This window comes from Lucilia cuprina, chromosome 5, assembly GCF_022045245.1.
Source record: "Lucilia cuprina isolate Lc7/37 chromosome 5, ASM2204524v1, whole genome shotgun sequence".
Lineage (NCBI taxonomy): Eukaryota > Metazoa > Arthropoda > Insecta > Diptera > Calliphoridae > Lucilia > Lucilia cuprina.
Window position 1 is genome coordinate 28,592,271 of NC_060953.1, and position 16,918 is coordinate 28,609,188.

Here is a 16,918-nt window from a genome sequence, read left to right on the forward strand (position 1 = left end):
TTTTTCTTAAACTTCAAATACTTATATGGGAAAATTTTAAATTAATATGGTATTACTATTTTTTTGAAAACGTCAAAATCCTTAAGCATGTCACAAGGCGAATTCATATAAGGTGGTGTTAATCAATCAGCTGATAATTTTTTTCTTAATTCGCCTGGTTTTCCTAGCTGTCAAAGTTTGTTATTGCTTACATTTTTATATTTAAAAAATTCCGTTAAACAGAAAAAAAACTTCGTTAATATTTTGAATAATTTATGTAAGAAATCTGAAAATACCAAACATCTCGTAAAGAAATATCATTTTATTTAAATAATGGCATAATTGGTATGTATACAAATATGTTATTTAAGAGAAATATTTTTTCTATTAAATGTTAACATATTACAAAATATTGTTTTATATTTTATATAAAAATTGTGTAGATAACGTGATTAACTAAAAAAAATCTCTTCCGGAACACTAAATATTAAGAAACGCATACGAAGTATTTACCCGGCTGGCGGCAACTGACTTCTACGTTATGGCTTAATTTTGAAATATATTAAATGTTAACAAATTAAACAATATTGTTTTATATATACACTATGTTGATAAAAAGATTAACTGAAAAAAGTCTGTTCCGGAACGCTTTATATAACAAAACCCATATGAGGTATTTACCCGTCCCGCGGCTGCACCATTATTGACAAATATTGAAAATTACTCCGCCGGAGTAGAATTTTACATTCGAAACAAGTATTCATTCCTTCGTAATATATGTACTTTTTTTTGTTTATTTTTCACAAAAAATTAAGTTTTACTTTACTTAAGGCACTTACTTAAATTTTGCAAATTAAGCTGCCGGAATAGAATTTTTCGATGGAAACAAACATTATTCAATTCAGAATATATTTTCCTCGCAAATTTTAATACCTTAATCTTTATTTTTAATATAATATAAACATTTTACAAAAATTTTTCATCAAATGAATTCTCCGTACATATGGTTTTTGACATTTACGAAAACCAAAAGCAAAAACAAAATACATGGGAAATGTTGTTGTTGCAGAACTGCCACCACCTTATCTGAATTCGCCTTGGCATGTCAGATATAGAATTTTAAAAAATATAGAGAGAATGACACTACCTTCTTTATTTTTACCTTCTTTCTTTTATAAGGGAAAAACTAGAATTCCAAATGAGGAAGGAGGTTTTAATAAAATATTTACATACAAATCATTTTGTATTTCATAAATACAAAATATTTATTTGAAGATGATTCAAATAAAAAGGAAAATATTTTAAACAAAATTATTTCAATTCAAAATAAAATTGTTTTTTTATTTTTATTTCTATTTTAAATAAAATTATTTCAAATAAATCACATCTCTGATAATGTCTTATACGCCAATCTTAGTCACTCCTCCAAAATTTGACCCTACTGCCAAAAGAGTGTAGTGAGTGAAATTTGGTAAAAATAGCTCTACAAAAAACTACAGCGGGAACTATATAACCCAATAAAATGAAGGGAATCAAATCTACTATAATGACCAATGCGTCTACCTAAGCCACTCACTTAAATAATGACCCTAATATCATAAGAAAATAATAAGTGAAATGTTGAAAAACTTTTTTTAAGATGTTTTTACAAAAAACTATAGAAGGAAAAAATATTGGATATTGATCCAATATGACACCTCTAAAACTGATTTTTTTTTGTTAAAAAAATGTTGAAATATTGCATATTTAATTCTATAAATTTTTTTATTTACTACTATGGCTTTAAATTGTTATTTTTAATCAATTTATTTATTCTTAATATTGTTTTTAAAATGTTTACTCTCTCTTTTACTCAGTTTTTTAAGCAGTTTGTTAAAATGAAAATCCTCTCCCATATATAAAAAGAAGAAGAATTCGTCATCCACTTAGCTAAATTAATTTGATTATGTTGCCAGATAAAGCACTAAAAATACTTATATTACAGCAATTTGAATATGTTGCCACATAAAATACCTAATAATATTGTTAAAAACTCAAATAAAATTCATGCATAGCAAGAAAAAATCAATTTTTTGTCTGCATACAGTCTGCAAGAGAGAATTTTTTGTGTTACGCTCTTTTTGTTGAGTGAAATATGAGTAGTTTGATAAACTACTTTGTTAAAGTAACGGGGATCGATCATTATACATAAACATAGTTGTATAAAAATGTCATTGCAATTAAATGAAAGGGTTGTATTTCACAAATTTCGTTAAATTAAAAAATGTACGTTAAATTAAAATATTGGTAGGATTTTACATATTGTTGTATTCTAAATAATCGTTAAGCATTCAAATACTGTTTCAAATAAAGTATGACAAATATTATATAAATACAAATATTATATAAATACAAATATTATATAAATAAATATGGTCTGCTACTGACTCCCCTTTGATGCTGAAATCGACCATGATGCATCAAATTAAAATTCAAATTTAATACTGGCTGTAGGATTTTTCTGAATGATCATCTCAATATCAGGTAACATAGAGGATATACCACATTCTTCTTTTGCTGCGAAAACCACTTCTTCACTTCGGCTTCGTTCGCTACAAAAACTGTTTCTTCTTCAGCTTCGTTTACCAGGAATGCCACTTTGCCCTCACTTCGGCTTCATTCGCTACGAAAACCGTCACTTCTTCACTTTAGGCTTCGTTAGCAATGTAAAACTTTTCTACGAAAACTAGTTTGCAATCACTTTCAGCTGTTGCAAATAATGGTTTTATCGGCCACGGCTTTAGCCTTTTTCTGTTCTTCTCCTCGGCTTTTTATGAGGTCGAGGCCACTAAGTTTTTCTTCTCATTCGATTTTGTTCGTTACGAAAACCGTTTCTATGTCACCTTCATTTGATGCGATGCCGGCTTCGTTCTCTATGAAAACCGTTAAGGACCGTATCGGCCTCTGCGTTGGCCTTCTTCCTCGGCTTTTTAAGTGGTCGAGGCCACTAAATTGGGCGCCAATAAAATAATCTTGTTTTCAAGATTGTTAATAAAAACAACACACTTTTAAAAATAACAACTTTATTATATTATCAAGTTATTTGTTTTCTAGTAGATTTTATCATCCACTCAACAAGAGGACACGCCCGGTACTTGTAATAAGTCTGGACAATGGTTTCTAGTTATAAATATTAAATGTGATTTATTTTTCATAATAAATGGACCAAGCCTATAAAATTTTGTGAATATATTTATATTTACATAATATTTTATTGTGCTGAATTTCATCCCGATATTTGTCTATATAAGTTGATTTTGGACATTCAAGTAATTTTCTGAAGGAGAGTCAGTTGGGGCCAGATCCAATTATCTTGAACATTTCGACCTGTACCTTGCGCACAAGATTTACATGGACAGCCAGCCAGACAGACAATTCTAAGCATATTGGTATACTTTACACTACACCACTGTAGTGGGGAGGGTATTATACGTTTGTGCTGATGTTTGTAACACACAAAAATATTGGTCAAATACCCACCTTAAAGTATACCGATCGATTCAGAATCATTTTTTGAGTTGATTAAGACATGTCCGTCCGTTCGATAAGGTTCGATTTATTTTGTTTTTGCATTTGTTTTACGTAGATGTCAAAAATAAGTACGGCGAATTCATTTAATGAAAAAATTTTGTAAAATGTTTATATTTTATTAAAAAATAAAGATAAAGATAAAAAAATTTGTGAGGAAAATATATTCTGAATTGAATAAGGTTTGTTTCAAACGAAAAATTCTATTCCGGCAGATTAATTAACAAAATTTAAGTGAGTACCTGTAGTTATGTAAAACTTAATCTTTTGTGAAAAATAAACATAAAAAGTACATATTCATGAAAATCTTATATTACGAATGAATTAATATTTTTTGCGAATGAATAATTCTATTCCGGCTGAGTAATTTTCAATATTTGGCCATAATGTATTAGCCGCTGGATGGGTAAATACCTCATATGAGTTTTGTTATATAAAGCCACAACGTAGAAGTCAGCTGCCGCCAGCCGGGTAAATACTTCATATGCGTTTCTTAATATTAAGTGTTCCGGAAGAGACTTTTTAAATAATCACGTTATCTACACAATTTTAATATAAAATATAAAACAATATTGTGTAATGTGTTAACATTTAATAAAAAAAATATATTTCTCTTTAATAACATATTTGTATACATAACAATTATGGCATTATATAAATAATTCAAAATATTAACGAAGTTTTTCTCTGTTTAACGGACATTTTTAAATATAAAAATTCAAACAATAACAAACTTTGACAGCTACGTAAACCAGGAAAATTAAGAAAAAAATTATCAGCTGATTGAATAACACCACCTTATATGAATTCGCCTTGGACTTCACCTTATAGTTTATTCGCCTATTGTAAAAACAAAATACATGTAAAATGTTGTTGTTGCAAAACTGCCACCACCAAGATATATTAATTATAAGGTAGTGTTATCAGAACAGCTTATCGTTTTTAGCTATTGTGTTCATTTTTCGCCGTGGTGTAGAATTAATGTCAAACTTTGTTTACATTTTGAAAATGTCAAACTTTGTTTTAATTTTTATACCCTCCACCACCATCAGTGGTGATAGAGGGTATATATAACTTTGTCATTCCGTGTGTAACACCAAGAAATACTCATCTGAGACCCAACAAAGTATATATATTCTGGGTCCTTATCAAATTCTGAGTCGATCTAGCTATGTCCGTCTGTCTGTGTAAAACACGCTCACGATAAAACGAAGCAATAGAATTTAACCAAATTCACCAAAAATGTTCTTTGTTTTCCTAAGTTGTTTGGTATTGAAAATGGGCAAAATCGGTTCACATCGGGAAAAGTTATGAATCAAAATTTGAAACAACCTCGAAAAAAATTTGCATTTTCTACACATTCTGATGTAATTTTCTCGAAAACTATGCAAGATAATTCCATAAAAATTGGCATACATTCGTTTCCACATAAGAGCTTAATCTCTGTGTAAAATCGCCAGAATCGGTCCACAATTTCATATACCTCCCATACAAAAGTACAAATTCCCGGAAATTTGGTTTTTTGTTAATTACTTCCGTCGTAATGTCGATATCTTCATAAAATTTTAGAAATTAAATTTGTATGACAATAGAATTTATTCAGAGGAAAAATTTTTTGGATGGTTCCATAATTGGTCATAGCTCCCATACAAGGTCCCCTCCCGAAAATCACTTAAACGCACATAACTCATTACTAAATTAAGACATCGATAAAAAATTTGGTACACGTATTGCTCTTATATACAGAATATTACAATGGAAGATTTTTTCGATCGGTCCATATTTGGTCATATCTCCCATACAAGGTCCCCTCCCGAAAATCACTCAAACGCACATAACTCATTACTTAATTAAGATATCGATAAAAAATTTGGTACACGTATTGCTCTTATATACATAAGTATTACAATGAAAGATTTTTTGGATCGGTCCATAATTCGTCATAGCTCCCATACAAGGTCCCCTCCCGAAAATCACTTTAACGCACATAACTCATTACTAAGTTTAGATATCCATATAAAATTTGGTGAGAGTATTGCTTTTATATACAGAAATATTACAATGAAAGTTTTTTTGGATCAATCCAAAATTGGACATAGCTCCCATACAAGGTCCCCTCCCGAAAATCATTTAAACGCGCATAACCATTACTAAATTAAGACATCGATATAAAATTTGCTTATATATACAGAAATAGAAGCATGAAAGATTTTTTAGATCGGTCCATAATTGGTCAAAGCTCCCATACAAGGTCTCCTCCCGAAAATCACTTAAACGCTCATAATTCATTACTAAATTAATATACTCATATAAAATTTGTTGTAATTGTTCTCACAAAAAGAGATATTACCACGAAATCTTTTTCCGATTGGTCCGTAATTGGTCATAGGTCCCATACATGTTCCCCTTCCGAAAAATACTTATACACGTATAACTCATTACTTAATTAAGATATTCATATAAAAATTTGGTACAAGTATTGCTCATATACAGAAAAATAATATTGTGAAATATTTTTCCGATCGGTCCATAATTAATCATAGCTCCTACACAAGTTCTCTCTTAGAAAAACACACATACAAGCTTCCCTTCCGAAAATCAGAAAAAACGCATATAACGCATAACCAAATATTTATATCCATACATTTAGCAAAAATATTGCTTTTATATACATAAATTCATATACACAAAAATATTACTAAGAAATTTTTTTCATCGGTCTATAACTGGTCATAGCTCCCATACAAGGTCCGATCCCGAAAATAACTAAAACGCAGATAACTCATTACTAAGGATATCCATATAAAGTTTGGCACAAGTGTTGCTCATATACAGAGAAATAATATTATGAAATGTTTTTCCGATCGATCCATAATTAATCATAGCTCCTACACAAGTTCCCTCTTAGAAAAACACACATACAAGCTTCCCTTCCGAAAATCAGAAAAAAAACAAATAACTCATAACCAGATATTGATATCCATACATTTAGCAAAAATATTGCTTTTATATACATAAATTCACTATAAAATTGTTTTACGAAAACGCTCCATATTTGGTCATAGCTCTCATACTAGGTCCACAAAATCACTTAGATTCACAATATTTATTATCAAGTAATGATATAGACACAGAATTCTAAAATTTTGTCTTTATATACATAATTGGACATAGCTCCCATACAAAGTACTTTAACAAAAATCTCTTAAACGCACATTACTTATTACCAAATTAAGCTATTGATACATAATTTGACAAAAATATTAGCGCTTTAAACGTATTTAAAGAGCATTTTCAATTTGTGTTGAACAAAATTTTGTGTAGAACAAAATTATATATGTATTTGTATTTTGAAAATCTCTAAATTTTCACACACATACATACATGCAAATTATTAAATTTATAATGTTCAATAAATCTTGGAATTGTTTTTAATTAAAAAGCTACGTAATTCGACTTATTTTTTCCTTCCTTTATCGATGGATTTTTGTTTGTTCGGATTCGTAAGTAAGATGAAATCTTGAAGGTAGCACTCTAAAGTTGGTCACCACAAATTAACCAACAGAGAGTTTTATATTTTCTTGTATTTTATACAATATATTGAAATTAATATGATTAATAGGATGTGTCTGGGTAGAAGTTATTTTTGGGATTTGGGCAAAATTATGTTAATTCCACATACTTTTTAAATTTATCCAAAAACGGATTTTATATATGAATGGTTAAATGATGGAAAACACTTTTGTTTTTAGATATTTGTTTATGTTGAATTTAATCGCCAATTAAGGCTATTGTTTTAAGGATCTTATTTGAGGCTAATGGTCCGATGTTAGCCATGCATTAAATTATTTTTTATCGCGATTTCATTGACATACATATTTACCCACACAACTTTAATATATTAATATTAACGGTTAAAATAAAAACATTCTAAATAGTGTCAAATATCCAACTTACCATCAGGTCCTTTAGCGGCTTTGGGTGGTCGCCATTTCTTCTTAAAAATGCGACGCAAAAAATCAAAAAACTTATGACCCTTGGTGGTGCTCATAAACTTTACTTGAACTGAAGAAATCTGTTCATTAATGCGATCACAATTCTTGCGCAACTCTTCTATTTGACGATTTTAACTATTAATAGAAGCTTGGGCCTGATTACGCGTTTTCATAGCATCTTCGGCATTTTTCAACAATCTATTTTCAATCTCCTCACTATCACGCAAAATATATAATTCCTGATTTAGAGCGATTAAATAGCTTGTCATAAACTCCACCTCAAATTTGGTATGTAAACGTTCTTTATCCAGGTCTAGCAAACGAGCATCAAAGAGACGTATATTATTGTGTACCGTATGCAGTATGCCCTCTTGTTCCATCATCAAATCCATTAGCCAACGATAGCGTATTTCTATAAGCCAGGGTGAAGGAGTATCTCCGCTATTGTCATAGTAAAGTGGATCAGCCTGATGAGGTAACTTTTGCAGTTCATCGATAAGTTCTAGACCATCTGGAAAACAATTAACACTTTTAATATCCAAAGCCAAGTATTTTTCCAATTCGTGTAGAGCCACTTGGGTCATGGTGGGTTTAACTTTAGGTGGTGGCGGCTTAGGCAATAGACTCTCTACCGTTTTATCCAGATAAAGAATATCTTTAATTTCAATATTACAACCGGGATTGCAATGTTCAATCATATTCAATTCCGGCCATTCTTCATCCATATTGAGTGTTGGTATGTTCATTAAAAATTTACGATTCTTTGCTGGTAAGTATGAGTGGATTTCCTCCAAACGTTTGCTTTTTTGCTCAATAAATTGATAAAGTTCTTTTTTCTCTTCTCTTAGCTTTAAAACTTTGTCATTAAATTGAGTAACGATTTCATTTAAACGTTCTCGGAGCGTTACAATTTCTTTGTATTTAAAAGTCAAGGTTTCAAATGATTGCGGTTCATAATCCGTACCCGTTTTGAGTTTATAATCTCCTATACTTTTTTCTGCTTCTTGAATCTTACGATCATCATCGGGATGATTACGATTGGGATCTGGTTTTTGTTTCATCATTTTTCTCCCAATGATACATACGCTCGACTTCGTACCATTGACGTGAACGATAAGTTCTTAGTAAACGCAACATTTTGCGACTGAAACGTGGTATTATAGTATTGGGATCACGGCCAAAGAAAAAGGTTTCGGTAGCTGGTTCCGGCATACTTTCTTCCTTCTCCTCGGCCAACATTAGTTGAACTGGTCTGTGATTAAAATATAATAAAATAATAATACAAATATAAATTTTACAAACTTGCGACATTTAAAATGTATTATTCTTTTAAGATTTTCTTTGTGTGAATTTCTTACTCAGTTGATAGTGTGGGTGAGGTCTCCACAGCTGTATTATCCCTATTTAAGGTAGCGTGTTAATGTTTTAGAAAAATGTTTATAATGTAATTAAAAGAGTTTTAAATATTTTTATTTCAGAAATTTCTGATTATATTTTTAAAGTTTTCTATTATGATTCAGACATTTCCATTAAAATTCAGAAATTACGAATTTTCAAATTATATTTCAGAAATTTCTATTTGTATATAAAAAAACATCTTTAATGTAAATTTAATTTGTAAAAAAATTTCTGATTTTGAATTAATAATTTATGATTTACTATCACAAATTTTTAATAAACACACTGAAAAAAATCCATGCCTAATATATACGAAAAATGTCGTACATTGTACGAAATTCTTTCGTAATATATACGAAATTGTACGAAATATTTTAGTATAATGCAAAATATTCTTGATTTAATTTACATAAATTGAAAAAAGGAGAATTTTGAATAAATATGGTAAAAATTATTAAATATTAATTTATTCAAACATTTTTGTTCATTTTAAAATAAATTTTCTAATTTTAGTTCAAAATTATTCTCCACACGAATTTTATTTTTTTTTATTTTTTTATTTTTTTTTTTTGAAAATAATTCGTGAATAATATTATACTTTTCTTAAATTTTATTAAAATGTTGTAGTTTTATTTAATCATAATATAATTAATATCATTATGTTTAATTTCGCTAAAATTTAAGAAAAAAATATTACAAAAGGTTTTCGTACTTTTGTAAAAATATAAAAGGGTTTTATTAAATAGTATTTCGTATTATACACGAAACTTTTGTAAATATTACGAAAATAGAAGTTACGAGTTGAGCATGTGTATATTAGACATGGATTATTTTCAGTGTAGAAATGGTATAGTTATGTAAGTGTTACATCTACTTACACTCTTTTTAAAGCTTCTAATCTGAGTCGTTCCTCTATATCAGCCTTAATAATTTCAAAATTATCATCCAATCGTTCCACACGAAAGGTGTATACAAATGAGTTTTCCCTTAAATATACAAAAAAAAAAACCGAATTCAAGATATAAGATAAAAGGTTCAAATTATTTTACTTACCCTATCCCAGATATCTTAATAGGTATATGATCTAGTTTCTTAAAGAAATAATCATATAACTTTTGTTTGCCAACTTGTGCCACCTCCAAATCATAAGCCAAATCTTCACGTACATCATCCAATTCTGCTTGCAATTCGCCCTTAATTTGATTCGTAATTCTTTCGTCTAATAACAGTTCACGTTGCGGTATTCGCAAATCATCATGCATTGCCTCATTGGCCAGCAACAGTTGATCGAATTTCTTTTGTAACACCTCAATATCCATTAAAACCTTACGATCATGTGCAGCAGCCGCTTCCTCTTGACGTTTAATTTCAGCATAGATTTTTTCCTGTTCTAAAGATGGATATTCCGGATTATTAATATCTTCAGCGGGCACTACTTTTTTCGGCATTAATAAGACATTTTTTGATTCTTCAATCATAACCTGTGGTCCATGCCATTCGTATACGAAAACATTACCATCGTAACCAATACTGAAGAGAAATTTACCATCTTGACTTAGTATCAGACAGGGTATATTGCCATTTATGGGATCATGCATATTAACTAAACGATAATTTCGCAAATCTGTAAAATCATTTGTATTCTTTTGATTTATGCGTATTTTGCCATTTATCATGCCGAATAGAAGATATTCTTCACTGCAAGTATAATTAAAAAAAAAATTATACACTTCAGAAATATAGGAATCTGGCACAGAATTCAATTCCGATTAATATTTTAGTTAAATGTAATGCCCCCAGAGAGACATCTCTAGGGATTTGTTAAGTATCCAACTTTTGAAAATGTATTTTTATATAAGGAGTTATAAGCAGCAAGTACCTATATTTAGACCTAGTTACTTACATATCCAAATATGAATGTATTTCTATATCATCGCCTTCCTTAATAATTGTACTACGGACCGGGGCATTAGATCCAATAGTTAATTCATATATATAACCAGCATCATAACCACCCATAGAAACCCATATAGTATTATCAGACGTATAACGAATCCATAGAACTGGATTTGGCACAGCTGGTATATGTAAAGGCTCCTCTTCTTCATCCGGTTCAGAATCGGCTAAAAGAAACAAGTTTTTTTTAAATAAATCATCTTTAATATTCTTAATCCATAAAACTCACCTAAAGCTTGTTCCATATCAATTTGTAACCCGGATTTGCAGCCTTTAACTTTTCAATTTCTTTCAATTTCTTTGTTTCTTTCTATCTTTGCGCTTTTTGGTGGCGGCTCTTTTTAGATCACGTCGTATGGAACTTTTGATTGAAATAAATTTTGAGGTTTTTATTTCAGTTTTATTCGTTAGATTGTAACTTAGAAATGTTTGCTCCTCCGTTACCTCTATGGGTAATTTATATTCAAATACTTCACCTGTTTTACAACCTATAAGAATTGTATGATTAGGATCTTTCCAATAGAAACAATTAGGTATGGCTGAAAATTCTATAAAACCCATAGGACGTAAATAAATAAATGCATCCTTTTTCTCGGACAAATCGTACATAAATATTGTATGATCTACTGAACCCGTCAACAGCAGTGTGTTCAAGGAGTTAACAGTCATTCTAGTGACAGCAGCCGTATGAGCTTTAATGGGTCGTATTAAATGTATTGCCGGTTTATTGGGCTGTGTTAGAGCTAGATAAATGTGTCTTATAAAGCCATCTTCAAAGCTAGCCACTAGTTCCATACTGGAGTCTGATACATTGGGACTAAACCATATTAGATCTGTACCGAAAGCTTCGAATTTCTTTTCCAAAATCATCTTTTCGAATAGATAATCATAGACTAATAGTCGGCCATCTTGTCCTAGGGTCATGAGATGCGGAGACACAGGACTAGTTTGAGCCGCTACAACTTTTCCACCATGGCAGGAATAAAGTTTATAGGAATCATTAGGGATATCGCTGGTATTGAGATCACAATACCAAATACCTCCGTCGCCATCCTGGAGTGGAAAATTATTAAATTTGGTGAAAGTTTTAATTTCCATAAGTTAAATTATCGAGTAAATACTTTTGGACTTACTTTCGCTATCAAAATTATTAATTTTTATACCCTTCACCTTCGTGAGAAGGGTATATATAAGTTTGTCATTCCGTTTGTAATTTCTATAATATAATTTTCCGACCCTATAAAGTATATATATTATGGATCCTTATAGATAGCGGAGTCGATTAAGCCATGTCCGTCTGTCTGTCCGTCTGTTGAAATCAGTTTTTAGAGGTCCCCAGATATCGGCGAGATCCGAATCTTTAATAATTTAGTTAGACATGCTTTCGAGAAGATCGCTATTTAAAATCAGCCAAACCGGTCGGTAAATAACGGAGATATGAGCAACCTCTGAAAATTTCATCAAAAAAGCCACATTTTTTCATGCTTTGTTAAAAAGCAACAACAACATTGTGAATTGGATAAAGATGTACATGTGCGTGTGGAGATGTATTTGGTTTTATTCAGCTGTGTATTTTTTGTATGTTTGGATGCTGTTCTGTTCTCACGAAGGTGAGGGTATAACAAGAACAAGGAGATAAAGCAGTAATATGTTGGTAATACAGCTCATATTTGTTTGAGTGTGGTAATACAGTTTGACGGTGGTATTACAATACAACGGTTAATATTTCTTTCTGGTTTTTTAAAACATACTTGGTGAAGGGTATATAAGATTCGGCACAGCCGAATATTGAAATATTACTTGTTTCTGATAAGTTTTGAATACTACTATCTAAAACTTACCAATCTATCAAGTACGGGAACTTACCAATGCATAGTAACCATAATCCTTGTCATCAAATAATTTAATTTTCTGTATCATACGTATTTCACATTCTCCCACATAAAATTCAAAAATTGGTTCAATTTCCACAAATCGGTCATCATCGGGTGGATCAGCCAAATCTACAGTTTCCCAAAACCAAATGCGAACATAACCATCCATGCCAACAGTAGTGACTTCACCATTATTCATGGTAATGCGAACTATAGGTTTAGTGTGACAAGGTCTACGACCCTTGCGGCAAATTTCAAATTTTATTAAACCAGCCTCCCACAACAACATATTGCCCCATTCACAGCCTGATATGACATTCTCATCATCCAACATGTAAATGGCATAAATATCACTAAAATCGGTTTTACCAAAACGTCCCAAATCGCCCTGCAGCTTAAGACCCGTAAAAGTTTTGGCCATTTTCCAAAATTTTATATGACTTAAGCCACAGGTTACCAGAAGTATGGGATTAAATTGCGAAAAGTGAACATGTAAAAACATCATTCTGAAATGCTTTCGAGCGTAAAATAATCTCTGCTTTTTGCCAATTCCAAATTGTAAGCATGTAATCTGGATAACCGGCTTGGGAGGCAAACAATTCTCCAGTATAATTGTAAGAACCACAAGTAAATTGCTGTTTAGCAGCGCCCTCTAACTTTATACGTACTTCATGAGAGGGGTATTCGTATATAAAAACAGTAGCATTGGGACCATTCTCGCCAATAGTTAGTAAACCTTGGTAGTCTGGATGATAGTTTTTCTATGGGTTTATATATTTATAAATAATAAAATTAAAAATATTAATAAATTCCCTAACGAACCGTTATGAAACCTATACCGCAACCAAACACCGACTGACGAAATGTTACTTCTTTTTTGGAAATGCAAAAATAATGTATATATGTACCGGAGGCAAATACCAAGGTGTCATCATCAATTAGTACCATATTAAACAAGCGTTTGCAATCATAGCCAAATGAGTGCCTGTTTAAACATAATTTTTTTCCATGAAATTGTTTGTTCTTTATGATCTTTTATCATTTACTTACTTAAGTTTTATTATATCCGCTCGAAAAGTTGGTGTAAAGTCTGGTTCTTTTTCCGATTCATTAGAATGCAAAGATATTTCATCTTCTTTCTGATTAGTTTTTTCCATTATTTCAATATTTTCAATAATGTTATTATTTGAAATTAATTATAATAAATGTGTTGCTTTAAAAACAATTTTTGTTGATTTTTATGTCGTTTCGTTTCCCGGTGAGAATTGTAGTCATTGACAATAAAATTAACAAGTATTTCAAATATTTTAATATACACTGTAAGGAAATTAATCTGTAATTTTTTGGCCGTTTTAATGCATTCTATTATTCTATAAATCTAATTATATTGTTTCTTCTAAGCTGAAAATCGAACTCCAACATTAAGTAATTATACCCTACACCACTTTAGTGAAGGGAAGGTATATTGGGTTTGTGCTGATGTTTGTAACATACAAAAATATTCGTCCTATACCCACCTTAAAGTATACCAATCGGCTTAAAATCATTTTCTGAGTCGATTAAGCTATGTCCGTCCGTCCGTCTAGCTGGCTGTCCATGTAAAAATTGTGCGCAAGGTACAGGTCGCAATTTTCAAGATAATTGGATGAAATTTGGCACACACGCTTCTTTTGGCCCAAAGACGAAGCCTATTGAAAATGGTTAAAATCGGTCCATTATTTCGACTAGCCCCCATACAACCGTACCCCCCAAATAGGGCCTTTTGGCTTATAATTAATTTAAATGATCTATTATGTTAACAAAAGTCGACAAAACTTAGTTTTATAGAACTTTAAATGACATTACAGATTTTTGTAATGATCGGGCTTCATTTGACCCTATCCCCCATACAAACTCCCCTTCAGAAAATGACTTAAAGGTCAAAATTCACTTACAAACACTAATAACACTTTTAAATTCTACATAAATAATATTGAAGAAGACTTAACTCCCCCTACCAACATTTTTAAGGATAGGGCCATATTTTGCCCTACTCCCCTTTGAGCCCTCTAAAAAAAATCTGTTTTTTTCCAAAAAAAAAGTAAAAATATTCCGAAATAAAGTTAAAAAACAAACCAAATGCTTTATTTTTTCAAATAATCCCCATTTTTAACATACATACTGACTGGTGTAGGGTATCATATGGTCGGCTACGCCCGACTATACATTCATACTTGTTTTTCTTCTAGAAGAATAATATCTCGTCTTCTATAATATGAGTTTTCTCTTCTTCTATTTGTATGCTCACCAAGATAAAATCTATAAAAATAAATCTAAATAAAATGAAATTTTATAGCTTTTATTGAAATAATTGAAATTTAAATAGTAGAAAAAACAATTGATTTAACAACTAATCTAAAAAAGTAATAAATGTACATACATTAGACCGACTCACAAAAAATGGTGCATGAGTTAACCCCCTCAAAATATTTGCAGTTATGTAATATGATGTCTAATGTACATACATATGTATGTATCAAAAATTTATAATTATTACCTTATAATAAGATAATTTTCAGGAAATCTTAATTAATTAATCCTTCAATGAAATAAACAAAAAAATGTTATAATTAATATTGAATATACATACTTTTGTATTTATTGAAATTACCTATTATACTTTAGGAAGCAATAAAATTCTCTTATCATCAATACATTTCCCACCAAAGTTGAAACAGTCAGATCTATTTCTTATATTTTCTGCAAATAATCGACATTTTTAATGGAACTGCGTGATGAAATAGGACATATATCCCTTTTTTATATTTTGATTCTGTTAGAAGTATTTTAAGAGGGGGTTACTGCTTTCTAAAAAAAATAAAAAAAATTAAAATTAATTAATTTATTGTTTTAAATCAATAAAACGTTACCTTTCATGAACATTTTTTAAATAACTTGGAATTAAACCGTCTATAAAGATCTGAAATTACTAAGTCATTCTTATTTACAGTTTAACGATAGAAACATCTTAACGACCCTAAACGGGATATTGCTATTGACACTAATACTGCAATACTATTTTTTGTTTGCTCTCTTATAATTAAGAAGTTGAATATACATACTTTTGTATTTATTGAAATTACCTATTATACTTTAGGAAGCAATAAAATTCTCTTATCATCAATACATTTCCCACCAAAGGTGAAACGGTCAGATCTATTTTTATATTTTCTGCAAATAATCGACATTTTTAATGGAACCGCGTGATGAAATAAGACATATGTATATAACTTGCCAGATCCCTTTTTATATTTTGATTCTGTTAGAAGTATTTTAATAGACCCTAAACGGGATATTGCTATTGGCACTAATACTGCAATACTATTTTTTGTTTGCTCTCTTCTAATTAAGAAGTTATACACTTTCAAACATTTAAGAATATTAGTCATTGAAAGACCTGGTGTTAATGACTAAAAATGTACCTATAATTAGAATAATTAAATCCAAAGCTATATGAGAATTAATAAAATTGTATTATTAAAAGGTGGTTTTTAAGATATTTGATATTAATATTAAATTTCTTATATGGGCAATTTCGTGTCAAGTGACCTGACCCAAGTCAAAAAATAATTTACGTATAAAACAGTAGTATTAATTTGAATATAATGATTCCAGCTAACGTTTAAATTATTTAAGTAAAATTTTAATGTATTTTTTTGTTACGATAATGAAATACAAAAAAATTTAGGTCAAAGTGATTATACGTAAACTAGAAACAGGACCTTAACGCGCAAATATTTTAAAAAATATTGAAAGTTAAGATTTAACTTAAATACCTATATCTAAATAGGTTAAAAATGCAATGTTCATCAAATTAAAGCCGAAACGTACAACTTGAAAAAGTCTTTAAATGCTTATAACTCCTAAACCAATTAAGAGAGAGACGAAATTTAATATAAAAATATTTTTAATTAAACATATTAGACTTCGTTTAAAAGTAATGGAACTGGAAGCCGTTTAGAGTTGTTAACTTATTCCTAAAAAAGTATTTTAATGTAAAATATTACAACTTACTTTTTAATTATATTTATATAATCCTTGAAAATTATTACTTTTTTAATAAACTTTACCAATTAACAAACCCTTCTTAAATGTTTTTTAACAGTTGAC

At 30.0% G+C, this 16,918-nt stretch overlaps 1 protein-coding gene and 1 long non-coding RNA gene across 2 annotated transcripts; both read right to left on the bottom strand.

Moving 5' to 3' along the window:
- Positions 1-7,486: 7,486 nt before the first annotated feature.
- LOC124420214 (cilia- and flagella-associated protein 44-like) lies at positions 7,487-14,010 on the bottom strand. Its single transcript, XM_046952427.1, is given in 12 exon segments — positions 7,487-8,608; positions 8,610-8,793; positions 9,818-9,925; positions 9,993-10,637; positions 10,843-11,062; positions 11,125-11,151; positions 11,154-11,195; positions 11,198-11,948; positions 12,762-13,265; positions 13,267-13,530; positions 13,592-13,754; positions 13,820-14,010. Coding segments are annotated over 12 exon segments (4,137 nt in total). The 5' UTR covers positions 13,927-14,010.
- A 905-nt stretch (positions 14,011-14,915) lies between these two features.
- LOC124420432 lies at positions 14,916-15,882 on the bottom strand. Its single transcript, XR_006941201.1, has 4 exons — positions 15,679-15,882; positions 15,420-15,616; positions 15,306-15,347; positions 14,916-15,081 (listed from the first exon to the last, which is right to left on the bottom strand). It is a non-coding gene; the product is annotated as an uncharacterized LOC124420432 (long non-coding RNA).
- Between the last annotated feature and the right edge of the window lie 1,036 nt (positions 15,883-16,918).